Genomic DNA, 27,387 nt, shown 5'->3' with positions numbered 1-27,387 from the left:
GTGTGTGAGTATGTCTGTCTGCCTTTTTGTCTGTCTCAGTATTAGTGGGTGACACAGTTTGTCATGAAATTGAGAAACTTAAATTGAGGGACACAATATGAATTTAACTTAAGTTAAAAAAAAAATCCCCTAGGGGCGCCTGGGTGACTCAGTTGGTTAAGTGTCCGACTTCGGCTCAGGTCACCATCTCACAGTCCGTTGGTTCGAGCCCTGCGTCGGGCTCTGTGCTGACAGCTCAGAGACTGGAGCCTGCTTCAGATTCTGTCTCCCTCCTGTTCTGCCTCTCCCTTGCTCGCTCTCTGTCTCTCAAAATAAAATAAAGCCATAAAAAAAAAAATCCCCTAGGGGCATTCGGGGGACTCAGTCTGTTGAGCGTTCAACTTTTTAGCTCAGGTCATGATCCCATCATTTTGTGAGTTCCAGCCCCATGTTGGGCTTTGCACTGACAGCGCGGAACCTGCTTGGGATTCTCCCTTTCGCTCTACCCCTCCCCTGCTCACACTCGCATTTTCTCAAAAAAAAAAAACAAAAACAAAAACAAAAAAAACCCTAAAAAGATTATAGTTTATTTTTATCACCTGTTAATGTAAGACATGAAAGTTCATATGAGGGATAGATACTACAGCGTAGTGGTGGAAACTTCAGTGCTTGAGAATAAAGAACGGCCATAAATATGTTGTGAAGAGAAAATATATCCAAGGGGAGCAGTCCTTTAATTTTTTTTTATAGGTTTTTTTCTAAAAATATTTGTTTGAGAGAGAGAGAGAGAGAGAGAGGGCGGGGGNGCACAGGTGGGGGAGGGGCAGAGAGAGAGGGAGACACAGAATTGGAAGCAGGCTCCAGGCTCCGAGCTGTCAGCACAGAGCCTGATGTGGGGCTCAAACTCACGAAGTGTGAGATCATGACCTGAGCCGAAGTCGGATGCTTAACCACTTGAGCCACCCAGATCCCCCCATAGTGTTTTTTTAAAGGTAAGAATTACTCATTTTCTTTATTCTGTTTTTTTTTTAAGTTTAATTTGAGAGAGAGACAATACAAGTGGGGGAGGGGGCAGAGGAAATGGGGGGCTGGAGAGGGAGAGAATCCCAAGCAGGCTCAGTGTTGCTAGCTGTGACACCTGGTGGCAGAGCTTGAACCCATGAACTGTGAGTTCGTGAACTGAGCCGAAACCAAGAGTTGGTCGCTTAACTGACTGAGCCCCCCAGGCCCCCCTATTCTGGTATTTTAAAAAAAGTTTTTATTTAAATTCTAGGAGCACCTGGGGGGCTCAGTCAGTTAAGCGTCCAACTTAGGCTCAGGTCATAATCTTGTGGTCCATGGGTTCGAGCCCTGCGTCAGGCTCTGTGCTGACAGCTCGGAGCCTGGATCCTTCTTCAGATTCTGTGTCTCCCTCTCTCTCTCTGTCCCTCCTGTGCTTGTGCTCTGTCTGTTTCTCTCTCAAAAATAAAAATTAAAAAAAAAATTCCAGTTAACATACGGTGTAATATTAGTTAGTTGTACAGTATTGTGATTGAGCACTTCCACACATCACCTTGTGCTCATCATGACAAGTGCCCTCCTTAATCCCCTTCACCTGTTTAACAACCCCCCCTCCCCCCACCCCGCCCTGCAACTCTCATCCTCTAGAGTTAAGAGGGTGTTTTCTGGTCCCCCCCCCCAACCATGTTCATCTGTTTTGTTTTTTAAATTCCACATGAGTTATGTGGAATTTAAGAAACATAACAAATGAGCAAGCGAAGGGAAAAGAAAAAGCGACATGAACTAAGAAGCCGACTCTTACTTAACTTTAGAGAACAGCCTGAGGGTTACAGGAGGGGAGGAGGCTGGAGGTGGGGAAATAGGTGATGGGTACTAAGGAGGGCATTTACTGTGATGAGCACAAGGTGTAGAAAAGTGATGAATCGCTAGGTTTTACACCTGAAGCCCATATTGCATTGTTTGTTAACTAAGTAGAATTTAAATTAAAACTTCAAAAAAGAAAATAAAAATTACTCCAGCATAAGTAAAAATAAAATAAAAGGGGATGGATAAAATGAGAAAAATATTGTTAACAGGTTAAGCTGATTGATGGGTTTGTGGGCATTTATTAACTGTTCTACTTTAGTGTCTTTGTTCAAAATTTTCCATAATAAAGAGTCCAAGATGTATGTGATCTTAAAAAAAACAAAACCCAACAATAAAAAAATTCTACATATGAGTGAAATCATATGGTATTTGTCTTTCTCTTACTGACTTCGCTTAGCATAATACTCTAGCTCCGCTTGCGTTATTGTGAATGGCAAGATTTCATTCTTTCTTGTGGCTCAGTAATATTCCAATGTGTATATACACTACATCGTTTTTATCCGTTCATCTGTTGGTGAACAGCGGGCTGCTTTCATATTTTGGCTGTTGTAAATAATGCTGCAGTAAACATTGAGGTGCAGGTACCCCTTTCAGTTACGGTTTTCGTATTCTTTGGGTAAGTACCCAATAGTGAGATTGCTGGATAATAGGATATTTGTGTTTTTAACTTTTTGAGTACTCTCGACACTGTGCTCCAGAGTGGCTGCCCCATTTTGCATTTTCACCAACCGTGTAAGAGTGCTCCCCTTTCAAGGAGCAGTTCTTTTAATTCTGTTCTTTCTAAGGTCCCTTATTAAGCATCTATTCCTTAAGCATATATTGTTTCTTTTGTTTTAACTTTTCAATTTTATTGTAGTTAATAGATAAGTATTGTTTAGAAAAGATTTAGGTTTACAGAAAGATTGAGCAGGTGGTGCAGTGAGTTCCTCTCCCCAGCCTTCCTCCCTCCCTCCCCGTGGTGCATTACTGCGGTACAATTTTTACAGCTGATAAACTAGTGTTGCTATGCTCTTATTAACTAAGCAGCATCGTTAGGTGGTGGTTTATTATGTAGGGTTCATCCTTGTGTTCTACACTTCTGGGGGCTTCGACAAATGCATAATGTCATGCATGTGCCATTACAGTGTATCATGGGAACTAGTTTTATTGCCCTAGTATCTCCTGTGCTCTGCCTGTTCATCCCCTTTCCACTGCTTTTAACTCTTTCACACACACCCCTCATAACTAACTGCTTAACCCAGTAACCACCTAAATTCATATTTTTATGTCTCCATGTTTGTTCACATGTGCTTTGTATATGTGTCATGCCCGAAGAGTAGTCCATCAAGTAGATGCATAACACTTTGTCATCCCGTTTTACAGAGCCAGTATGTAATGGAGTGGCCATTAAACCGTACCTTCTTTCCCAACCTTAGCTTTACCTTCTTCATTCTTTTTAATACTTTGATTTTCTTGACTCAATTAAAAAGAAATAGTTTTTCTAAGTATAAACTAGAATTTTTTTTTTTTTAGTTTATTTATTTTGAGAGAGAGAGAGAGCGCACACACAAGTTGGGAGGGTCAGAGAGAGAGAGAGAGAGAGAGAGAGAGAGAGAGAATCCCAAGCAGGCTGTGCACTATCAGCATCCAGCCCGGCGTGGGGTTTGAACCCATGAACTGTGAGATCATTGACCTGAGCTGAAATCAAGAGTTAGGTGCTTAACAGACTGAGCCACCAAAGTGGCCCCAAGCTAGAACTGTTTGATTTGGTATGTTTACTTCTCTAAGGCATCATGTTATGAATTGTAAATGTCTAATTATTTGTTAAACTTAATTGTTCTTACAGCATGTACGTACTCAAGCCTAGCATGCACTGCAGTCGTAATATTTAATTTTGAAACACAAGTATCTGTAGTCCATCATTTTAAAAACAGTTGAATAAAACACTTTCTTTTTCTCTGTCTTTCTCACTTTTCATTTCTACCAGTGAACAGCTCTGCGCTTTTTGTTACTGTGGTGAAAAAAGTTCCTTAGGACAAGGAGACTTAAAACAATTTAGAGTAACGCCTGGGTTTATCTTGCCGTGGAAAAGCCAGCCTTTTAACAAGAAGGACACTGATGAGAGCAGCAACGGAACCTGTGACAAAATACAAAACTCAGCATCACGAAAACAAAGAGGACAGAGAAAGTAAGCGATTTTGAATAAATGGTTGGAATGCAAGGCTATATGTAATTTATTTCCATCCCAGCCAGTGCATACGTAGATGGGGTTGTTCCTGAATCATTTCTCATGGTTTTCAACATTCATAGGATGCTTTGTGCTTCGTCATTACCCCTAACACATACTCTTTTCCTCCAAATTTCTCATTTTTTAAAAAAAGCTTGTTATCTCAATTATATATTAAAATCAGTGTGATCACATAAGTTAACTTTTAGAAGAAACCTTTAAAGAGCATAACATAAAACTAGAGAGAGTTTATGGAATTTATCTATAAATGGGAAGAAGAAAGAAGGTAAAACAGTGAAGTCTTTCTTCCTTCCTCTGATTAAGCTTTTAATTGTTTGTTTGGATAGAATCTAACAGAATGACCGAAGCAAGATGGTTTTACTCCTGTTCTTAATTTGTCATTGAGTTATTTTATGTTTGTTTCCCAGAATCCGGAACTGTCCTATAAACTGCCATAACACAGGGTTAGCTTTTGTAGTAATTGTATGCTCACAATGCCTTTTCTGAAGTAAAAAAACAGCTCTGTAAGATATTTGTATAACTACACATGTGTGTCTGTATTTATGAACATTACAGTTATGTAAATCTTTCTCTAATATGTTGAATTCTGGAGTTAAATTTTTTAAAATATGTTGCCGAGTTTTGTTTAAAGTCCATCTTAATATGTGGACTTGGCTCTGGTAGTTGAGGGAGTGGAAGTTTCTGTAGTCGATGAGAAAGTGTAAAAATTAATTTAGCTTGGAAGGCTGACCAGCCCTGCCCCTTGAGGGCGATGATGTAATCATTCGAGTGTTCCTCTGGCTTCTGTCCAGATTTAAGCACTAAGGCATTGTTGTGTTGTACTTATTTGATTGGCTCTTTCTTTTGGAGGCCTGCCAATGCCTTGAAGACCTGAAGTAGGAAATGAAACAATAACAAGAAAGAGAATCCTTTTTAAAAAAAATTTTAAGGTGGACCGGCTTAAGGAGGTTCAGAAGTACTATGTTTAGCGCCTTGGTGTTTGAAAGGCCAGAGCTAGATCCTATAGAAGAGCTTTCCATTTCGTAATCATTTGAGTGCTCATGTCCTAATAAAATATATCAGAAATCTAGCAAACCTTGTAGTGTCTATTAGTAATTAGCAAATTTAATGGGCTGGATCAGCTTGTATCTTATATCCTCTTGTTCTGCCTTTGAATAATGGCGAGTGTATAAATCCTTGTTCTGGGAAATATACTTGGGCAACGTTTACTTACTTATGTTATAAGCAAGGTTGATTTTTACTGAAAACTTTTATGGACTAATATAATTATGTCAAAAATAGCCTTGGTTTAGTCTTTACATACACTTAGTGTTTATGCAATTATTAAGTAATGATAAGATAGTTAATGGACTTTAGGAATAAAGCACATTAAATTTGGAATTCATTTAGAGGTAGACAAATTTAATTTGGTAATGATTTTAAATAGTTAACAAAATATATTACTAATGAATAGAAACCAGAGAAACAACTTGTTTTTTTGGTTGTTATTTTATTTTTGAAAAAGAGGTTTTAACAGTTTTTCCCTCTCGATGGCACTAAATTGTAAGGATATATAACTGGGGATTCATTTTTTCTTTCCTTTTGTTTTAGACTTAAAATTTGGGGGTATTTCAGCTGACTTCTCCTGATGTTCTTTCCTAAGTCAGGCCACTGGAAACCTTAGGGTTGACAGTAGCATCCTACTGCTGCTGTCTCTAACATACAAGCTAGTTGCAAAAACTAAAGGTGCAATTTGATTAAACTACTGGCTGGGAATTGGATAGTAATAGGCTGTTTAGTCATTTTATCCGTTTTTATACCCCTTCCCCCTGTCAAATACTTGTGCAAAGAAATTATCTTACAACAGTGCGTTAGTTTTTATAGATGAACTGTTCATCTCCCCCCCCCAATAAAATAACAATGATTAGTAGTAAAGAGTTTATTTGTAGGAATGAGTTATATTTATAGGCAAGAGTTTGTTCTCAGAATACTGTGGGCATTTGTAAAAATGAGAATTTAAAGTTAGCATAGCATGCTAAACTTTTCTTTAAAAAGTGAGTATGCATTTCTAATGCTGAACATAAAAAAAAATACTGGTTATTTTTATATGGTTTGATATTTAAATGTACTTACTGAAATATGTTAATACTTTTTCTCTTTCAATGATTCCAGGTATAAAAAAGTTTAGTACCCTGGTCATTGTGCTGATTTTCTCTTAATAGGAATCATGATAAATATCCAGCATACAGAAGTGCAGTGAGTTATGATCTATATTCAATAGTGATTTAATCCAGAATGATGATCAGGTTAAATACTATGATATCAGGAGAAGACAAAAGTTTTAGTGCCAGTCATCTGATTTCCCATATTTAATGTTAAAACACAATAGTATTGATGGTTTACTTAATGTTCTCAATTAGTATCTGAAGTTTGAGGGCTTTGAAAGTCTGAAATTGCCCATGTGTTGTATGCCTTATTTAGTGTTCATGTTTTACTGTAGTTTTTTCCTGCTACGGTATCTTCTTTTTATGCCCCAAGCCACTAGTAGCTATTTTGTGTTTGCATTTTACTTCTGACTTGTGAGGTCAAGTCTTAACTTACTAGAGAGTACTTGCAACATCACACCATAGACCAACTGTCGAGATTTGTTAAGGGACTGTAAGAAAGGCCCAGCTGACACAAATTTGCTCCCACTACCTCCCTCTGCACACTTTGTAGTGGGTTTTCATTTCCCCTGGGAAATAACCTTTCTTTACAAAAAATTAACTGCCAGATCTATTGAGGTAGTCCTCACGATAAAGCAAATTAAAACTTGTGATTCAGTTATGTTTTGTAAGCTTTTAAGTAAGGCCAAAGGGAATATTTTATGTGCTAAACTGTAGTTCCTGATTAGGATATTAGAGTGTTATTAAAAAATATATATATATATATGTATAGAATGGCAAAATAAATTTGTAATTTTTAACACTTACTTATGGATTTGGAAGCTTATTTTAGTTGTTGCTTACATGCTATAAAATAGCAACCCAGTTTTATATTACACTATGAACAGTAACAGATGTGTTCTGAAAGTTGTTTTATGACTGTTTATGCCTAATAAATTAAAAATGATATGGCAGTACATTATATTTAAGTTGTTATAAACAGAACAATTATCTACTTGTTACCAATTTCACATCTGTTTTGTTTAATTTTATTTTTCCAGAGAGCGATCTCCTCTACAGAATATAGTATCTTGTGTAAGTGTGAGCACGCAGACTGCTTCGGATGATCAGGCTGGTAAATTATGGGATGAACTCAGTCTGGTTGGCCTTCCGGATGCCATTGATATCCAAGCCTTATTTGATCCCACAGGTATGAGCTCGTCTTCAGTGATGATTACCTCATGTTTTTGTAGACATTTTAATTTTAGTGAATCATCAACCGAATAGTAAATACCTTTCATCTAGAAATAATTATGATCACATTGTAAAAAATGGCATTGTTTAAGTACGGTTGCTTAGGTAAAATAAATTGTCTAATTGTGCGTACTTAAGTTATTTAGCATCTGCACAGGGCCAGCAGTGGGCTCGTTGCTTTTATAGATCTTTGCATTTATTCTTACGTAGACAGCAGTGCCATGGAGATAGGATAATTGAGGAGAGAGAAAAGTTTAAAAGGATCTGTGAGGAGTTGGGGAACTTGGCCTTCTGGGTCTGTGTAATGCAGGGTGAAAGACAGTAGATCTCAGCCGTGTGGGTATCTTATTATAACAGCATAGTAACCTGTACTCTTGATACGGTGCTTTTGGGATTTTGAGTTAATTTCGGTTGAACTTATTGACTGATACTGGTTCAAGTGTTGTGAATAGAGAACATAAAGACTGAGCTGTTCTTAGTGATTGGCGCCAGCTCTTGGTGTGGGATGAGTAGACTTATGTATGCAGCTTACTTCCATTAACCCTCTTTGTAATAAAGTATTCTTCGATGTCCTTTACATTTTATGTAAAGATACCGAATAAGATACAATAATATTTAAATAAAATGACTGAAAACTCAGTTTTTGTTGTTGAAGAAATAATCACTCCTTCAGTAATTCTCAAACTTGTGTGTGTCAGAATCACCTGGAGGGCTCGTGAGAACGTAGAATTCTGGGCATTACTTCAAGACTTGTGGATTCAGTAGGTCTTGGTTGTGAAAGGAGATTGTGCATTTCTTTAAAAAAATTTGTTTTTAATGTTTATTTCTGAGAGAGAGTGAGCGAGTGAGAGCGAGAGCAAGGGAGGGGCAGAGAGAGAGGGAGACACAGAAACCGAAGCAGGCTCTAGGCTCTGAGCTGTCAGCACAGAGCCCGACATGGGGCTCAAACCCACGAATCCCGAGATCATGACCTGAGCTGAAATCGGACGCTTAACAGACTGAGTCACGCCAGCGCCCTGGAGATTGTACGTTTCTAACGCGTTCCCAGATGACACACTGTAGAAGGGCTGACCACCTTGGCGCCGTCACAGGTGCAGGGCGGCACTGTGCGTTGTCCCTGAGAGTTGATTGGGGAGTTGACATCTTACTGATGTTAGTGTGCTTCATGTTTCTTCATTTGCTTCGTTCGCCTTACCCGCCTCAGGCACTTGCTGGGCCCATCACCGTTGTGTGGAGTGGTCGCTGGGGGCGCGCCAGATGGAAGAGCTGTCATCGGTGAGCGTGGACAAAGCTGTCGTCTCAGGGAGCACAGAGGTAGGTAGAAGGAGCAAGTCTCTAGTCCACAGCTTTGTGACATTTACTCCTGTCAGTGTAAAGTTGCACTTACAAAAATTGTCAAATGATTACTATAATATAAAAACCCTTAAAATAGAAAATTTTAATTTTATATCTAAGAGTAGTTTCTGCAGACAAGTAGAATATTATCTTTTAAGCTGTGCAGTACATGTAGATCTTAAAAACAAATATTTTACATTTAAATCAAAAATTAAAAAGTTTAGAAATGAGAATTACTAACTGTATTTATATATCCATGTGGTTACTTTTTAAGACAAACTATTTGATTAAGATCGAAAATGAAGAGACAACATTTGACAGGTCTTTGGTCCACAAGGTGGGCTGGCTCTGTTTGATATTATAAAAATTGATTCACATATTTCTTTAGAGTCAAGTTGGCACTTCAGTTTCATCCCAAAGTAATAGGTACGCAGTCCTCTGTCTTTTACAGTTTTCACTGCAATTTTCATCTATATTTGAAATGAGCACAGAAATAAAAGCAGCATTTACCTTCTATCTATGAAGTACACAAACCCCAGGAAGTGAAAGTGCTTTGCTGCCTACAAATCCCCTTTGGTTTTTGACGATTGTATTTGGGAGAAGTGAGACAGCCCTTCCAAAGAAATTTGTTAAAAATTAAATTTTTGACCATAGAAATTATATGGGCTTTAACAGATGACATATAGGTAAAACTTTAAAAAGTGTAGTCGAGACAAGGACTTAGATTCAAGTAATTATCAATTAGTATAACATTAGTTTTACTTGGATTATCAAAATGACCTAAATTATGTGGATGAAATCTCGCCTCTAGCTTAGCCAAATTTGAGTGCTTCTTTTGGAAATGTGATATTGCATTCAAATGCTTAGCTCATCCAATTATGAACTGTGTAATGCATGCTAGCAGATTCTGCAGTCTGGACGTTCTTGGATGGCCACACCAAGACTGTGATAGAGCCCTGAGTGCTCTTTCTGCCATGAACTACTGCAGACGTGCTTTTGGATCATTTTGTGAAAACGCAAGGTATCCTGGGAAAGGCAGTGAACAGTGGCTGAAACGAACTTTGTGGTGTTCTATTGGAATCGGAAGGATCAATATAAACTCACAGTTTTTAATTCTTATACAAATACAGAAAAACAGATGTGTCTATATGTGTGTTCATATGTACACATCTGTTTCCTAGCTCTGTTGACTTAGAGGGGAATTAAAAGAAAGCTTGCCTCACATTCCTTTTTGGACAGAAGATACCATCTCTGTGTTTTAAATATTACTGAAGAATATTTAAATGGATTTAGAGATGACGGCTGTGCCCTAGCACTGGCAGAGGAGTCAAGGGCCATGGGAGGCCTGCATTCCTTGTCTCTGCATTGAGGCGTTAGCGTGGAGTGGCCGAGGCTGTGGAGTGCAGATGGGGGACCAGGAATAGAGAGAGCAGGGGGTTCCAGGGGGGACTGGTGGCATGTGGTCAAACCTTTACTCGCCACTGGGTTAGAGCAGTCCAGGCTTGTGGTACCGTGAGTCCTCTGTTGCCATTTCTACAGTTTTTTTTTCTTTTTTCTTTTTTTTTTTTGGTTCTTTTGTTTTTTGTTTTTTTGTTGGTTTATTTGTTTGTCTGTTGGTTTTCTCCATTATCGGAAAGGCACAGGTCAGACCAACTAACTAGAACTTTTTTTGTTTGCTTGTTCCTAAGAAGAGTTTGTCTTATTGACAGAAATATAAAAGTATAACAACAGATTTGTGGGATGCAAATTGGTATACATTTTCTGGAGAGGAATTCAGTGATACCTAACAAATACATATTTCTCTAACAACTACATTTCCTAGGATTTGATCCTGAAAACATATCTCCAGTAATACAAAATACTTGTGCTGTTAAAGCTTAATAATTGCAACATCATTTGACTTTCAAAATATTGATAATAACCTAATTGGCCATGCATGATGGTTGAATAAACTATGGTACTGTTTGTGCAGTGAAATATGGTATATGTAAAAATGGAGTGAGGGGTATCTGTGGAATGATGTGAAGTTGTTTGCAATGTGTATTTTTAAGTGGAAAAAAAATTGCAAAAGACCCATTCATGATGTGCAGTCTTTTATGTAAGAAAGGATGAAATAGAAAATATGTGTGCCTATAATCGTTTTGGAAAAGAAATATAGGAGGAATAAACAAGAAACTAAAGAGACTGGTTACTTGTGTCAGGTGGGTGGGAAAGAGATGGAAAGGAGACAAGAACGGGACCGATAGAGCGTGGAAGAGGTATGACAGACACTCTCAGATGTGTCTCTTTGTATAGCTCTGACTCTCAGGCCATAGAATGTTTCATATACCCCCGAAATAAGCAATTATAACTATCAGCATGTGGGGGAATCCAAAAAGAAATGCTAGAATTCGCACTAAGGGGAATGGGGAAGTAAAGAGCTAACCTGGGTAACAGGCAAACAGTATCTCGGCTGGATCTCTGTAAAGCTAAGACAGAACCACTGTACATATGTGCCGTAATCCAGTGAGCAAATGTGTTTCTCACGGGGGTGTGGGTTACTTTATGTGTATGCTGTAAGTGAACAAATAAGTGAATGCATACATGGTTGATGATGAGAACTAGGTTTTTCAGTGTTGGAGAAAGAAGCTACAAATAAGGAGAGGCTACAATAAGTTTTGTTGTTGAAATGGAATCAGAAGTATCGGTATAAACTCATGGTTTTTAATATTTATACCAACAAAACTACAGATGCGTGTAGGTGCACGGGATAGATAGTACGCTTACGTATAACGCCTGCTTCCGTCCTCAGTGACGGTCTGGCTGGGTGTAGGCACACCTCCTAGTAGGAGTGAGCACAGCTGGTGCCCAGATTGCGGTTTCTTTTTTTTTTTTTTAATTTAAAAAACAAATTTTTAAAATGTTTGTTTTTGAGAGAGAGCGAGCAAGAGAGAGAATGAATGTGTGGGGGAGGGACAGAGAGAGAGAGAGAGAGAGAGAGGGGGAGACAGAATCCGAAGCAGGCTCCAGGCTCCCAGCTCTCAGCACAGAGCCTGATGTGGGGCTTGAACCCATGGGCCGTGAGATCATGACCTGAGCCGATGTCAGATGTTCAACTGACTGAGCCATCCAGGTGCCCCCCACCCCAGATCGTGGTTTCTAACCACTGTTCTCCAGTAAAAGCAACCAAGGCTCCTTGAGCAGTAACTGTTTATGGTCCAGAGGGAGAGTACAACATGAGGTGCCATAAAGTAAGGAAATACTCGACAAGGTGAAGACTTCTTGAAAACACAGGCACCAACTGAAGGGGTCTAAGAGCTAGACAGACCAGTTTGAGCCACAACAAAAAATCTAGTATTGTGTTTTCATCCGCAGAATAGATTAAGTACACATGAGTCCATTCTGATAGCATAGTAGGAATGAATGAGTGAATAGCGTAGGTTAGGCCATATTACTCCTGTACCCACCACACTTGAGTGACTTCCCATTTCATTCAGAGAGGAGGGGGGAAAGTCAGTGCTTACTGCGTGACAGAACTTGCTGTGATCTTCACCACCCCCATAAGTACCTCTAAGATAGCATTCACTCAATATGATTCTTCCCCTCGTTTGCTTCCTTCAACCATACTGGTTGTCTCCCTTTCTCAGATGCAGCAGACATAGGTTCCCTTGGGGCCTTGGCAGTTTTGGTTCTCTCTCTGTTGAATATTCATCTTAGATACACATGTGGCTTGCTCCCTCATGTCCTTTAGTAATTTATTCAAGAGTTGACTTAATCAGCAAGGTCCTTGCTGGGCTCCCTATTGAAAGTTTCAAGGGTCTTGTCCTCAGAGAGCTTCCCTGCTCTGTTGTTTTCTCCTTTGCACTTGTCACCGTCTAACATAGTGTTTATTAATGTGCCATGTCACTAATCTTTCCTTACTAGAGTGATATTGCCATTCTGATAAGGATCTTTTTCTGTCGTGGTCATTCCTTAATCCGTATTCAGTTAGTGCCTAAATGAATAGCACTGGACATCATTCATGGAATCTTTCATAGTTACAGAAAGATCCAAAGTGCCAGCGTGTTAATGGTGGTCCCTAATATAGTTAATTTTATAAAAGTTTATGAATTTACATTCACCAAAAAGGAAATCTCTAAAAGAGAGTAAATCTTTATAATTCTGCGTAAGTGGTGAGGGTGGAGGGCAATGACTATGAAAATCTTTGCTCTCTCTAACGTCCTCTAGGGGCAAGGTACGTGCTGTTGAACTTAAGAATACATCATATTTACCAAAAGATAGATGTTCTGAATTTTTTGACCTTTATTATGATGACATGTGGCTGGACGTGTTTTGATACCTACCCCTCGTTCAGAGAAAATAAACATTTCATCTGCCTCTTCAAGATAAGGATGTCATTTCAGCAATGAGAATGTAATGACTTTTCAAAGCAACATGTGCTGGAGGTGGAGCATTTTGAAAATGGATGTTTTGGAACTATTTCTGTTTGATGTTTTATTGCTAGAAACAATGAAAATTTATTTAAAAAAAACCTCACATTTGTTGCCAAAAAAATTGGGACACAGAATTTTTGATCTGTTTAAAATGTTCTGAAGAGTTTTAGTATGTTTCCAACCCATTTGTTAAAAAAATGAACACTTTTTGAGAATGGAAGGTGAAAATTTACTAGCTAAATTTTGATAATTTTGGTTGGGATTGAAAAACAGTTTTGGAAATGGGGCACTGCTTCTGTTGAGATCTTATTTTTGTGAGAATCATTTGTTTTTAACTTATGACAGATACTGAAATAAACTCAACTGAGAATCAGGCCTTCAACCTAAGAACATGGTATACAGCTTCGATGGAGGGCTTGTAGGGCTCTCTGTTGTTTTTGATTGTGCACATCTTTCAATAAATATTTGAGCCCACGCCCTCATTATACATTCTTAACTTTTATATGCGTCTCTCCTGTATGTCTCTTACCAACATTTATAGATTTACATTGTTTGTGAGTCTCTTACTCCTTTTGGTTGCCCACCCTGGTGGCTGTAGGCACCATGAGCCACACGGATAACAACCTGTTTTGGTTTATTATTCATCTCTAGTGCCTAACAAAGAACGTGGCTATCAGATAAATGTATGCATGAATGAAATATGCCAATGAAGGGCAACTCACTTGAATGGAGAGGAAAGTGCTACTGGCATCCAGTGGCCGCTGCTAACCTCCCCGCGGTGCCCAGGCGGCCTCCCGCACAGTCATCCCACCCCACGTGTCAGTAGGGCTACGGCCGAGAGTTTCTGCCTCAACTAATATTATTCCTATTTAAATGTTACTGTGTTTAATAGAATTTCCTCAGTTTTTAAATGGCATTCTTTATCAAGCTGTTTAATTTTTCTGGAATTTCCCTCAAATTGTTTTCAGTTTTTCCAGGGGGAACTTTATCTTTTACTAGATTGAAGAATATGCCGTCTTGTGAACCTGTGTTTCAGGAAGGGAGTAGTGTTTTTCTTTCTTTCTTTCTTTTTTCTTTTCTTTTCTTTTCTTCTCTTTTCTTCTCTTTTCTTCTCTTTTCTTCTCTTTTCTTCTCTTCTCTTCTCTTTTCTTCTCTTCTCTTCTCTTCTCTTTTCTTTCTTTTCTTTCTTTTCTTCTTTCTATGTATCTATGTATCTATCTATCTGTCTATCTTCTTAGTTTGTTGTCAAGTTGGTTTCCAAGTGTTTTTCTTTTAAATTCCTCTTTGGAGCCCCGGAGGCCCTGCCAATGTCTTGGAGATTGGGGTGGTTTGGATATTACTAAGGGAATAGCTTAATTCTGAACACTATGGCTATTTAATCATTTATTTACCTAAACCCCTTTCCTGCACTCTGCCCATTCATTGCATTCCAAAGGATTTTACCAGTAAATCTCAAACACATTTCTGTTCTTTTAACGAGCTCTGAATCAGATGTTCAGTTACTTATATCATCTCTCTACTTACAATTGATAATTTCTTATCGTTTCTCTACCTGCTGCAACAACCCCACGTTGATATTTCTTTGTATTATACTGATTTTGTGCTAGGTGTCTTATATAAAACCAGTTTAGTTCTGTGAGAAAAGTTGTAAGTTTTTTATATTTTGTCCTTTTATGGACTGTAAAACAACAAAAATAGCTTTTTTTTTTTTATCACAAGGCGGGTGGCAGTACACATTGAGAATGTAGATGAGCAATGTACTGGAAATGTAATTTTGGTAAAAAAAAAAAAAAATTAAAAACCATATGTCTCCGCACCCCTCCTCTAAGCTACTGAGAATAAGTTTATATAAGATCATTTATTTTATTTATCAATTCATGTATAAGTTTGTTTATTTTAAGAGAGAGATAGTGTGAGCAGGGGAAGGGCAGAGAGAGAGAGAGAGACAGAGAGAGAGAGAAGCTCAAACAGGCTCCACGCTGTCAGTGCAGAGCCCAGTGTGGGGCTAGAACTAATGAACTGTGAGATCATGACCTGAGCCAAAACCAAGAGTTGGACACTTAACTGGCTGAGTCCCCCAGGCACCCCATCCCTATATAAGATCATTTAAATATTGGTCTGCATCTTTATGTAAGGTGATTTGCAAGTACCTATTTGTCAATAATGTTGTCCAATACTGTTACTTTTTATATAATCCTAGTAATGTAAGTGTAAAAAAATCATCAAATTATATTTTCTTCCTTTTGCCCTGTGTATTTCTTAATAGGAAGGGCAAACATTCACAGATGTGAATTCTCGTTGTGCTGGGGGTCCTGGAGAATGCCTCCTCAATGGAGACTCACTAGAAAGACAGTGGGACTCACCACAGAGGTGTAATTAGGACTAAGGTTTACTGCTGTGCTGTGCTGTGCTGTGCTGAGGGTATATAATGGAAGGATCTCAGTGGGAACAGACATTGACAAGGTCTGGAAGAATCCACGTGTAGCCTTTCTTAGGTGTTCACCGCCCTATGAGGGGTCACACAGCACCTTCTTCTCTTTGCAGTGAAAATGCAGCAATATGTGTGTGAAGCTTCTGCCCCAAGAAGCTCAAGGTCTTTGCAGGGGCCTAGCTATGCAGGTACCCTTTACCTAGTATGGACCAGAAGGAAAGTCACACTGTTTGCATTGATAGTGTAGGCATAGTAAACTGCCCATATCACTGGGGGAGCCGTGGCAACCTCCCAAAATCAGGTTTCCAGGGACCAGCTGTGTAAACACGCCTTTCTAAGGAGAGTCGTCTTAGAACTGCTATGTTAAAACTTTCTTCATAGTACTAAAATTGTATTGTGTATAACTTTAACATTCTGTCTTCAGAACTGTAGTAGGTGCTCTTTAGTGCACATAAGTGAGTGTTTCCCACCATAGGGAGGCTGTGATAAGTGCCCTACAGGTTGTACAGAAGAACTTGGTAACTTTGACCAGAGGAAAGATACTGATAAGAATACTTTATCTTTTTTTTGTTTGTTTGTTTGTTTTTAAATTTCTGAGAGAGAGAGAGAGAGACAGCGTGAGCAGGGGAGGGGTAGAGAGAGAGGGAGACAGAATCTGAAACAGGCTCCAGGCTCTGAGCTGGCTGTCAGCACAGAGCCCAATGTGGGGCTCAAACCCATGAACTGTGAGATCATGACCTGAGCCGAAGTTGGACGCTTAACCTACTGAACCACCCAGGCTTCCCGATCAGTATACTTTTGACTCTAACAGAAAAATACTTTAACTCTGAAGTCTACTTTGTCTTCTATTAATATAACTACTCCAGTTTTCTTTTGACTAGCGTAAGCATGTTATATCTTATTCCATCCTTTAACCGTTTTATGTCTTCATATTTAATGTGTATTTTTGCAGGCAGTGGTTTGCTTTTTAAAAATCTAACCTGACAGTCTCTGCCCTTATGATTGGAGTATTATAGGACATGTACATTTAACGTGATTCAGTCCTCTTTTGATTTTTCCTTTCTTATTTCTGTGTTTCCTTTTTCTTGCATTCTTTTGGATTATTTTTTATGCCATTTTATCTCCTCTTTGGATTATGACCTATAACCCTGTTTTGTTATTTTTGTGGTTGCCTTAGGGTTTGTAGTATACATCCTTTATTTATTATAGCCTACCTTCCAGTGGTACTATAGTTTTATATATAATAAAAGTGTGATTTCATTTCCTTTCATTTTTCTTCTCCTGGACTTAGTGCTATTGCTCTCATGCATTCGACTTTTACATGTGTTGTACATGCCATACAATACTGTCGTTTTTGATTAAACAGTCAACTATCTCTTGAAGGGACTAAGTAATAAGAAAATAAACTAAATATATAGTTACCCCTGTGGTTGCTAATTCTGGTGTTCTTCATTGCTTGGTGGAGGTCCAGATTTTCACCCACTATCATTTTCTTTGTGTCTGAAGACGTCCTTTAACATGTCTTGCAGTGCAGGTCTGTACTTCAGTTTTGGAACCTATTTGGCAGGTACAGAATTCTAGTTGACTTTTCCTCCCCTTTATTTTTTAAATGTTTATTTTTGAGAGAGAGAGAGACCGAGCAAGTGAGCAGGAGCGGGGGAGGGGCAGGGAGAGAGGGAGACAGAATCTGAAAGCAGGCTTCAGGCTCCACGCTATCAGCACAGAGCCCAGTGCAGGCCTGGAACTCATGAACTGCGAGATCATGATCTGAGCCAAAGTCATATGCTCAACCACCTGAACCCCTCCTCCCATTACTTTAGGGATGTTGTGCCACAGTCTTCTTGCTTGTATTTTTTTTCTTGTGAACTGTCTGACATCATTCTTATCATTGTTCTCTGTACATGTCTGTTTCCCTGTGTACTTTCAATATTGTGTCACTGATTTTGGGCAATTTGACTATGTTTTATGCCTTGGTGTGATTTTCTTCATGTTTCTTGTGGTTGGGGTTTGTTGAACTTATTGCATGTGTGAGTTTATAATTTTTATGATTAGAATGTTTTTGCTTCGCCGTCTCGGTTGCTCAGTCGGTTGGGCATCTGGCTCTTGACTTTGGTTCAGGTCATGATCTTATGGTTCGTGGGATCGGTCCCTGCATTGGGCTGCATGCTGTTCTTTCTCTCCTCTCTCTGCCCCTCCCTGTACTCTCTCTCTCTGAGAATAAATAAATAAAAACTTAAAAAAGCTAAAAAAAAAAGTTTTTGCCAATTATTTCTGCAAATATTTCTTCTGTTCCTTCCATCTTTCCCCTCTTTTGGGGACTCTAGTTACCTTAATATTAGGGCATTTAAAGTTTTCCTGCTGCATACTAATGCTTTTATTTCCCCATTTTAAAAATAGTTTTTCTGTGTGTTTCATGTTAGTTTCTATTTTTATGTCTTCAATTTCACCAATCTTTTCTTCTATAATTTCTTTTTTAAATTTTTTTATTTTTATATATTTCTAGGGGAGAGAGAGAGAGAGACAGTGTGAGCAGGGGAGGGTCAGAGAGAGAGGGAGTCACAGACTGAAACAGGCTCCAGGCTCTGAGCTGGCAGTCAGCACAGAGCCCGACGCAGGGCTTGAACCCACGGACTGCGAGATCATGACCTAAGCGAAAGTCGGACGCTTAACCGACTAAGCCACCCAGGCGCCCCTCTTCTATAATTTCTAATCTGCTGTTAATCACATTCAATGTAGTTTTCATATCAGATATTTTTAAGTTTATTTGTTTTGAGACAGAGAGAGAGAGAGGGAGGGATGGAAAGAGGGAGAGGGAGAGATGGAGGCAGGCAGAGAGAGGGAGAGAGAAGGAATCCCAAGCAGGCTCTGCACTGTCACTACAGAGCCTGATGTGGGGCTTGAATTCATGAACCTGAGATCATGACCTGAGCTGAAATCAAGAGTCAGACACTTAACTGACTGAGCCACTCAGGTGCCTACTAGGTCAGTTTTTTGATTGATCGTCCTCAGTTTAGACCATGATGTTTTGCTTCTTTGTGTATCTGGTAGTTTTTATTTGGATGCCATGCTTTGTGAATTCTACCTTGTTGGGTGCTGGGTTTTTCACAGTAGGAAGTCAGCACTTAGGGTCAAGGGTAGTTTAGTGGCATCATGATGCCAAGTTGCCAGGTTCTTACTATCTTTCTGTTGTGCATCCACAGAATATTGGGTTCTTCCGTGGTCCCATTGTTCTTACTGTACAAGGAGAGTGGGCAGGGGCTTTAAGCATCATACCCTCATGATAATATTCAGAGACGGGGGGGGGGGGAACACCTTTTCTTAATTATTATTTTAATTAAGGAAAACCTGTTAAACGCTTTTCTCTATCCTAGCAGATTTCTTCTAACATCTTATTAGTTAGAATTACCTCCTGTGTTTATATTGTAAACCAATAACCAGTAAAAGTGTTGGGGCAACCCCCATTTGATTAGACTGTGATTGTCCTCTGGGGCCATAGATAGTGCTTACTTCCTCTGAAGCATATTCCCGCTTAGCAGAGAGTAGGCATCTAAACAGAACTGAGATCCTTAGGAAGAAAGAAGGTGGAATGAATGTTTTGTTGTTAACTAAAAATATTTGAAACATATTTCGATTGAGGGAGCCTGAAAATATTTTAAAAGTAGGAAAGATTAATGTTTGGAAGATGGATAAGTTTATCCAGTTGATTAACCTAGGGAATATAGACTGAGGCTTATTGTGAACATAGTTTTGGGGCATGTGGATTCTGGAAGAATGTCACATGTATGAGAATGACTGGAGAATAAATAAGTAGAGTGGGAAATTAGTGGGGAATAAAAAAGATGTCTTAGTTTTGCATGCCAAGCTGATAAATTTCATTAATGAAGTTTTCTAAGAAGAAGAGCAGTTTTAACAGATCTTAACCGTCCCAGCCTTTTGTTAAGTTGGTGAGGTTTATTTGAAGACAAAAATGTCTAGGATTAGTCCTGTAATTAAAGGTCAGTGAATGTTAAGTTTCTGAATTTAGGTATTATGTATAAAATATAAAGACAGAATTTTAAAAATGTTTTTATTTATTTTTGAGAGAGAAAGAGTGTGAGCAGGGGAGGGCCTGAGGGGGGGAATACAGAATCTGAAGCAGGCTCCAGGCCCTGAGCTGTCAGCACAGAGCCCAACGTGGGGCTTGAACTCACAAACCATAAGATCATGACCTGAGCCGAAGTCGGATGCTTAACCAATTGAGCTGCTCAGATGCCCCTAAAGACAGGATGTTTTAAAGATAGAATGAGTTATATTTGATGATAGAAGAGTTGGAAATATCTCTAGTTTCAAGTCTGAGCATGTGGGAAGATCAGGAGTTTTGTTTTGGAGATGCTGAGCCTTAAACCCCATGAAACATCTTTGGGACTAAGTGTCAGGGTTGGAATCCTAGACAGTTTTCCTAACTAGCAGTGATGACAAATCAAACTGCGAAAAGAAGGTGGACGATTGACCCTTTGGTCAAAATGTTCAAAGAAAGAAGTCCAGGAAAAAGATGGATATGACATAGAATAAAAGTTATAGGGAACTTACTAGGAATGATGGAGTCTGCATTAATAGATTTAATGACGTATGGCCAATGGTTTCAGGTGTGGTTTTGTATTATAAGGTTTTCTCAAGGTATTTTCTAAATAAAAACATAATTATTATGGGGGCACCTGGGTGGCTTAGTCAGTTGAAAGTTCAACTCTTTGTTTTAGCTCAAATTATGATTTAACAGTTGTGAGATCAAGCCTTGTGTCAGGCTCTGTGCTGACTGTGGATCCCACTTGGGCTTCTCTGACTCTCTCTCTCTCTCTCTCTGTCTCTCTTTCTCTCCCTCTCCCTTTCCTCCTCTCTCTCTCCCTCTCTCCCTCATTTCCTCCCTCCTTCCCTCTGCCCCACCCCACTCATGCTATCAAAAAACAAAACAAAACATAATTATTTAATGGGCAAGAATCAGGAATCTTGACTTATTGTATCTGACATTGTTAACTAATGTCATGTGACTTACTCAACAAGTCACGCTACGTCTCTCTACCCAGTTTCTTCATTTTGGACAGTGCGAAATTATCTCTTCAGTCTAAAATGCAAAGCTATAAAGAAGTCATCAAAGATCAACTATGGATTATTTTGATAGAATACTAAGTGCAAAGTATGGATACAGCAAGAAAATCTAAGATTTGACCTTGGAATGCTGTTAAGTATATTTAGACCTAAAAACTGATGTATTTGTGTCCTTATGCCCTGCCAACTTGATTCTTAAATTTTTTTTTAGGAATTAAGTTGTAGGGAGCTAAGAGCAAACAGGAAACTTCTGTTTTAGGAAATTAAGAGTTTGATATGCTTGTTTCGTAGAAGATAGTTAAATTTGGAAGGCCCATTCAGTGACGATGTCCTTGACCTGAGTTTTTTTCTCTGCAAAAGTCATAATTTCTTTTTAATCTTTTTTTTAAAAAATTAAGTTTGATTTAAAGAAAATGGATTTACCCTTGTGATGGGGGCGAGTGGTATTCTTTGATATTATAAAGAGTATCTTTGATGTAAAGTGTGGGGTTGGGGGTGGAAAATAACCTGAACTTACATATACAGAAATATCTTTTGAAGGCTACATAGGAAGCTGGTAAAATTCTTTGGCTCTAGGGAAATTCTCCTATGTGGCTCTCTATACAGGGCCACTTTCCATTCTGCACCCTGTTAGAAAGTTTTGAATTTTGGGGGCACCTGGGTGGCTCAGTCGGTTAAGCATCCGACTTCGGCTCAGGTCATGATCTCACAGTTCGTGGGTTCCAGCCCTGCATCAGGCTCTGTGCTGACAGCTCAGAGCCTGGAGCCTGTCTTCGGATTCTGTGTCTCCCTCTCCCTCTGACCCTCCCCTGCTCAGTCTGTCTCTCTCTCTCTCTCTCTCTCAAAACTAAATAAAACATTTTAAAAAATTAAAAAAAAAAATTAAAAAGTTTTGAATTTTGAACCATGCTAATTACTTCAAAAATTAAAACACTGCAGTAGCTTCTAACATGTTCTTTAAAAACAGTTTTTTTTAATGTTTTTATTTATTTTTGAGAGAAAGAGAGAGCATGAGTGAAGGTGGGGCAGAGAGAGAGGGAGACACAGAATCTGAAGCAGGTTCCAGGCTCCCAAATTGTCAGCACAGAGCCCGATGCGGGGCTTGAACTCGTGAACCGTGAGATCATAATGTGAGCCCAAGTTGGGTGCTTAATTGAGCCACCCAGGCACCTTTCTAATGTGTTCTTGAAAATATATTTCAAAAGTTCATTTCTGTAGTTTTGCTCTAATATTTAGTCATTTTTTTGATTTTTATGTGTTGTGTAATACAGTATCTTTCTCTCACACATGGAGAGCCAATTGTTACTCCATTATCTATTGAAACCGCTTTTCTTTATTCCAAGCATTTGATATATAACTGTCATCTAGTACATGTTCAGTATGTGCAGATTGTTTCTGAGCTCTCTATTTTAATTCATTTGCATATTAATATATCCTAGTGACACTATCACACCACCATGGATACTGTTGCCTATCTGGTAGAGCAGATATTACTTCCGCCTCCATGTAGAGCAGGGGAACTTCTCCTGCTGAGAACTAGAAGAGTTGGATAAAACATTTTTTTCAAAGAAGTATTAAAAAGCATTAGAGGACTGTCAGGTGAGGACTTGAGGGAGTGAGATGAGAGCTTGGAAGGAAGGAGGAAGCCCTGAGGCCAGCCTGATGTTTACTTTTCCCCTAGGTGCGTTTATCCCCTTCAGAGAAGGCCTCAGAGAAGGCCGGGTGTGAGACTGGAAAACTGAGAAGAGAGTCCGGCTGGTCTACAGAGTAGGGGAGACCAAAGTGGATTTAGGACTTTGATTTGGGAGCCTGACGGCTGCACCAGAGGTTAGCGCATTACGGCCTGTGGATCCGCTCCCGCCTACGCCTGTGTTTCTGTGGCCCACAAGCCAAGATAGTAGATACATTTTTAAACAGTTAAAAAAAATATATCTTTTACAACATATGAAATTCCAAGTTTTGTGTTCATAAGTAAAGGGTTATTAACTTGCCTGTCACCTGTGGCTTGTGTCGCACCGCACTGGCAGAGCTGAGCTGTTGCTGCGCAGAGCACGTAGGGTTTGCCCTGCTGTGGACCGGGACCAGTCAGTGTCACGGTTACGTATGGTTCATCGTGTTTGGTTGCGGCATGTATTGTCCCAGCGTCTCATTTGTTTCTTTTATAACTGGTACATCCTTAGCATGATAAGACAAGAGAAAGCATGATAAGAAGAAAAGAGTGCTTCATAGGTAGTGCTTTTGAGGCATAATGGAATAAGTTCTGTTGTTGTCAAATTAGGTGACAAAGCATTGTATTTATCATGCTGGGACACTGTAGCCAAGCGAAGGGAATGCAATGTATGTCAACATTCCAGACCAAGCACTCATCACACTACCCCTAACTCACAGAAAAGTAATGATTGGAAAAGATAGTAAATTAGGACTGTGTCCTCACAGCAGGAATTCTTAACAAATGTGAAAAAGGAAAATGAGGCTTAAACTAAAGAAGTTTCTGAGTGGCCCAATTGTTAGCCAAGCATAGAAGACCATTTATTTGAGGTGAGTTAATTAAAATCATGTTTGACGACAGCAGTCAAAGAAGTGTGTGCACAGAAAATAAACTTAGCCTTTCCACAAAAATATTTTTTTTTTAATGTTTGTTTATTTTTGAGAGAGAAAGATAGAGACAGAGTGCGAGCAGGGGAGGGGCAGAGAGAAAGGGAGACACAGAATCCAAAGCAGCTCCAGGCTCCGAGCTAGCTGTCAGCACAGAGCCTGTTGCACAGAGACTGAGAGACCATGACCTGAGTGGAAGTCGGCCACTTAACTGACTGAGCCACCTAGGCACCCCAGCAAAAATAGTTTTAAAAGTTAAAAATAGTATGAGAAATAACAATAGTCATTAAAAAAAATTTTTTTTTTAATGTTTTATTTATTTCTAGGAGAGAGAGAGAGAGAGAGACAGCATGAGCAGGGAGGGTCAGAGAGAGAGGGAGTCACAGACTCTGAAACAGGCTCCAAGCTCTGGACTGGCAGTCAGCACAGAGCCCGATGCGGGGCTCGAACCCACGAACCACGAGATCATGACCTAGGCGAAAGTCAGAATAGTCATTTTAAAAATAAGGCAGATGAGGGGCACCTGGATGGCTTAGTCGGTTAAGCGTCCGACTTCGGCTCAGGTCATGATCTCATGGTTTGTGGGTTCGAGCCCCATGTCAGGCCTTGTGCTGAAAGCCAGCTCAGAGCTTGGAGCCTGTTTCCAATTCTGTGTCTCCCTCTTTCTCTGACCCTCCCCTGCTCACACTGTCTCTCTCTCAGAAATAAATTAAAAAACATTAAAATAAATTAAAAATAAGGCAGATGATTTCTGTTGGTTTTCTTAGGTTCTTGATGTGTCTGTCAGTAGATGTTACAGTACTGCTCAGTTGTTTATTCTGGGGATCGATGCTGAGTTTGAAATGATGGAAGATTTAGGCTTTATGAATTGTCTGCATAAAACAATTACAGAGAAAGGAAGTTGAGAAGGCACTTTGTCAGTACCACCTGAAGTGGAATCTGCTAAGATGTGTTACAATTAACAGTGGTAAAAAGAAGTATGGAGCAGAAAAAGGGTTTAGTTGGACAGACTTACAAACTTGTTAAAACATAATGGTGTTTAAAACCTGTACATGTTATATTTATTCATCAGCAGGTACTTCACATTTAATCTGTTGTGGTTTATTAAAACAATAGTGTTAATGGGGAGTTTCATTAGCTCTTGTGAATGTCCACATCTGAATTCTAGGAATTTTTGTTAGAAACAGCTGCTGAAAATACTGAAATGCCCCACCATGCAGCAGTCTGATGACTTAGCAGTGGTAAACTTCTATTGCAAATTTTTGAATTTAGGATTGAGATTCATTTTTTTCTGATTAAGAAGATTTGCCTGTGGTCAAATACTTAATGGATTTGGAAGTTATCTTTTGCTGCAGAATGGATAGTATTTCCTGATGAGTTCACCCTAAAATTATAAGGCAAAGCCCTACTTTTATGTGAAACTGACATTGTGGGAAAGTCATTTCTATAATGGTTACTATTGTTTGAATCAGAAGTAATGTCAGGCTACTTCATACACTTTTTCATGCCATCAACATTTAAAATAATAAGAAACATCTCCATTCTCACATAATTTTGGTGCAGAAATATTTTTTCCAAGCTCAAACTACAGTTCAGTAGCAGTTTTTGGACCTCAAGGCAAACACAAAATATTCAAATTTCAAAATCCATTTAACTATGTAATTAAGGAGCTTCAACCTCTCCTTTTATTTCAAGTGATTATTCTGCAGTATAATGGCATGTTAAAAGCAAAGATCAAGAAACTTTAATAAACTTTCATAAATGCTTTTTTAATAAACGCTTCTCAAAGATGAATATGCTGAGATAAAATTATATGCTTCTGTATCGATACCAGTATTTGACAGTACCTCTGTGTGAAAAGACGTTTTCAAAGATGGATATGCAGGGGCACCTGGGTGGCTCAGTCGGCTAAGCGTCTCCGACTCTTGGTTTTGGCTCAGGTCATGATCTCACGGTTTATGAANGTCACACTCAGTTGTTACTATATGTGAATAGTAACCATAGTTATACAAATTTTGTGAAAGTTTGTGTTCTCTCTTGGTAGATAAGTACTAACATCATATCCTTGATTTTGCTTCTTATTCTACAAAGATGTCCCTAAAATGTTTGCTGTCTGGCCCTTTTCAGAAAAGGTTTGCTGATACATTTTAATAAATAACAGAATTCACATTTGTTATTGTAACCCTCATTTGCTTAGAAAAGTCTAGGTATTGGGAAGGAGTCAAGCTTGCTATGGTGGGTATATGTTTTTAAAATGTTGTCATTGGCTATAAATATCCTCAGTTGTTTTCCTTCGAGTGGTAGCCTCACTGTATCCATTCTTGAAGAAATAGTTTTTCAAATAATCAAGCCTGAGTAATCATTATCAGTTTTCTTTGCCGGTAAAAATTGTGTGTCATGAAAAAAGAGGGCATTTCATTACCAATCAGATGACCACAGCAGTGCCTTTCCTCCAGAAAGCCTTCATACTTTAGTGCAGCAGGGTGCCTTGATGCTTTCCTTCCCATTTTGTCACACAAACATTTAAGGTTATGTATTTATGGATTGAGATTTTGAAATTTAATAATTTTACTGCTTTATCAGTGATAATTCTTTTTTTAAATTTTTAAAAAATGTATTAGAGAGAGAGAGAGAGAGAGGGAGCACATGTGCGTGCAGGGGAGGGGCAGAGGTGGTGAGGGTGAGGTGGGGGGAGATAATCCAAGCAGGCCCATGCTGCCAGCACAGAGCCCAACGCGGGGCTCAATGTCACAAACTGTGAGATCATGACCTGAGCAGAAATCAGGAGTCAGACTCTTAACTGACCAAGCCCCCTAGGCGCCCCTTTATCAGCGGTACTCTGAAACCACAATGTTTATTTTTACTGCAGTTGTGGAGCTGGTTGGGAATGTGAGGACTGCGAGTACAGGGTGGTGGCACTGCCTTGGTGGCTGCAGAGGCACCCGAAGTTTTATCCCCCCCATTGGTACCACATGCAAATACCAACACAGTGAAAATGGTAAACGCTGTCTTTATATGAACATAGCCTTGGCCTCATGGGTCCCTTGACAATCAGGAATGTATTCACTTCAGAGGTCTGTAGACCTTAGAGAACCCTCCTTAGAAAAATATTTGCACAGGGGCGCCTGGGGGGCTCAGTTGGTTAAGCGTCCGACTTCGGCTCAGGTCATGATCTCACGTTTTGTGGGTTTGAGCCCCGTATCAGGCTCTGTGCTGACAGCTCAGAGCCTGGAGCCTGCTTCCGATTCTGTGTCTCCCTCTCTCTCTGACCTTCTCCTGCTCACACTGTCTCTCTCTCTCTCTCTCTCAGAAATAAATAAAAACATTAAAAAAATATTTGCACATATATGTCAGGATACATGTATGAGAATATATAGGGTAGTACTAAAAATTAAAAAAAGTTTTTTTTAACGTTTTTTAATTTATTTCTGAGAGAGAGACAGTGTGAGCAGGGGAGGGTCAGAGAGAGAGGGAGACACACAATTGGAAACAGGCTCCAGGCTCTGACTGAGCTGGCTGTCAGCACAGAGCCCGACGCGGGGCTCGAACCCATGAACCATGAGATCATGACCTGAGCCGAAGTCGGACGCTTAACCGACTGAGCCACCCAGGTGCCCCTCTAAAAATTTTTTTCAATGATAGTTGCAAACTGGAAGCCATGTACATTTCTTGGTAATTAGATTGTGATGTATGCATCCAATGAAAAAGCATGAACTACAGCTACAGAAATCAAACATACATCTCACAAAGGTACACTGAGTTGAAGCTAAGTCACAAAAAATAAATGCAGTTCAAAACAAACAAATGTAAATTATACTATTTAGAGAAATACAAGTAACTAATTACAACATCTAAGGAAAAGCAAAAGCTTAGTAACTATAAAATCCATAATAGTGCTTACCTATGGGGAGGGGTTTGGAATAATCATATGAATGGTTTTTACCGGCTGGATTCCTAATGTTAGTTACCCCATGTGATGATACACGGATGCTCTATTAATAATCCCTTACATTGGGGCGCCTTGGCTCAGTTGGTTAAGTGTTCCAACTTCGACTTAGGTCATGATCTCACAGTTAGTTCGTT

General features: G+C 39.3%; 1 protein-coding gene and 1 long non-coding RNA gene across 2 annotated transcripts in view; one reads left to right on the top strand and one right to left on the bottom strand.

Moving 5' to 3' along the window:
* Window positions 1-22,991, bottom strand: part of LOC144229246 (uncharacterized) — a 33,512-nt gene extending 10,521 nt beyond the window's left edge. The window contains exons 1-2 of the long non-coding RNA XR_013334419.1: window positions 22,701-22,991; window positions 17,050-17,183 (exon numbers count right to left, since the gene is read on the bottom strand). This is a non-coding gene — a long non-coding RNA (uncharacterized LOC144229246). The remainder of the gene's footprint in view (window positions 1-17,049; window positions 17,184-22,700) is intronic.
* The window catches only part of KMT2C (lysine methyltransferase 2C), a 272,429-nt gene that overhangs the window by 106,903 nt on the left and 138,139 nt on the right, over window positions 1-27,387 (top strand). Inside the window, exons 4-6 of the mRNA XM_077761227.1 lie at window positions 3,812-4,012; window positions 7,257-7,405; window positions 8,654-8,763. Of these exons, the coding sequence (XP_077617353.1) occupies window positions 3,812-4,012; window positions 7,257-7,405; window positions 8,654-8,763 (460 nt within the window). The remainder of the gene's footprint in view (window positions 1-3,811; window positions 4,013-7,256; window positions 7,406-8,653; window positions 8,764-27,387) is intronic.

This window comes from Crocuta crocuta, unplaced genomic scaffold, assembly GCF_008692635.1.
Source record: "Crocuta crocuta isolate KB4526 unplaced genomic scaffold, BGI_CrCroc_1.0 scaffold408, whole genome shotgun sequence".
In the NCBI taxonomy this organism is placed as follows: Eukaryota; Metazoa; Chordata; class Mammalia; order Carnivora; family Hyaenidae; genus Crocuta; species Crocuta crocuta.
The sequence above is the reverse complement of the archived record's forward strand: the minus strand, read 5'-3'. Positions and strand labels throughout refer to the sequence as shown.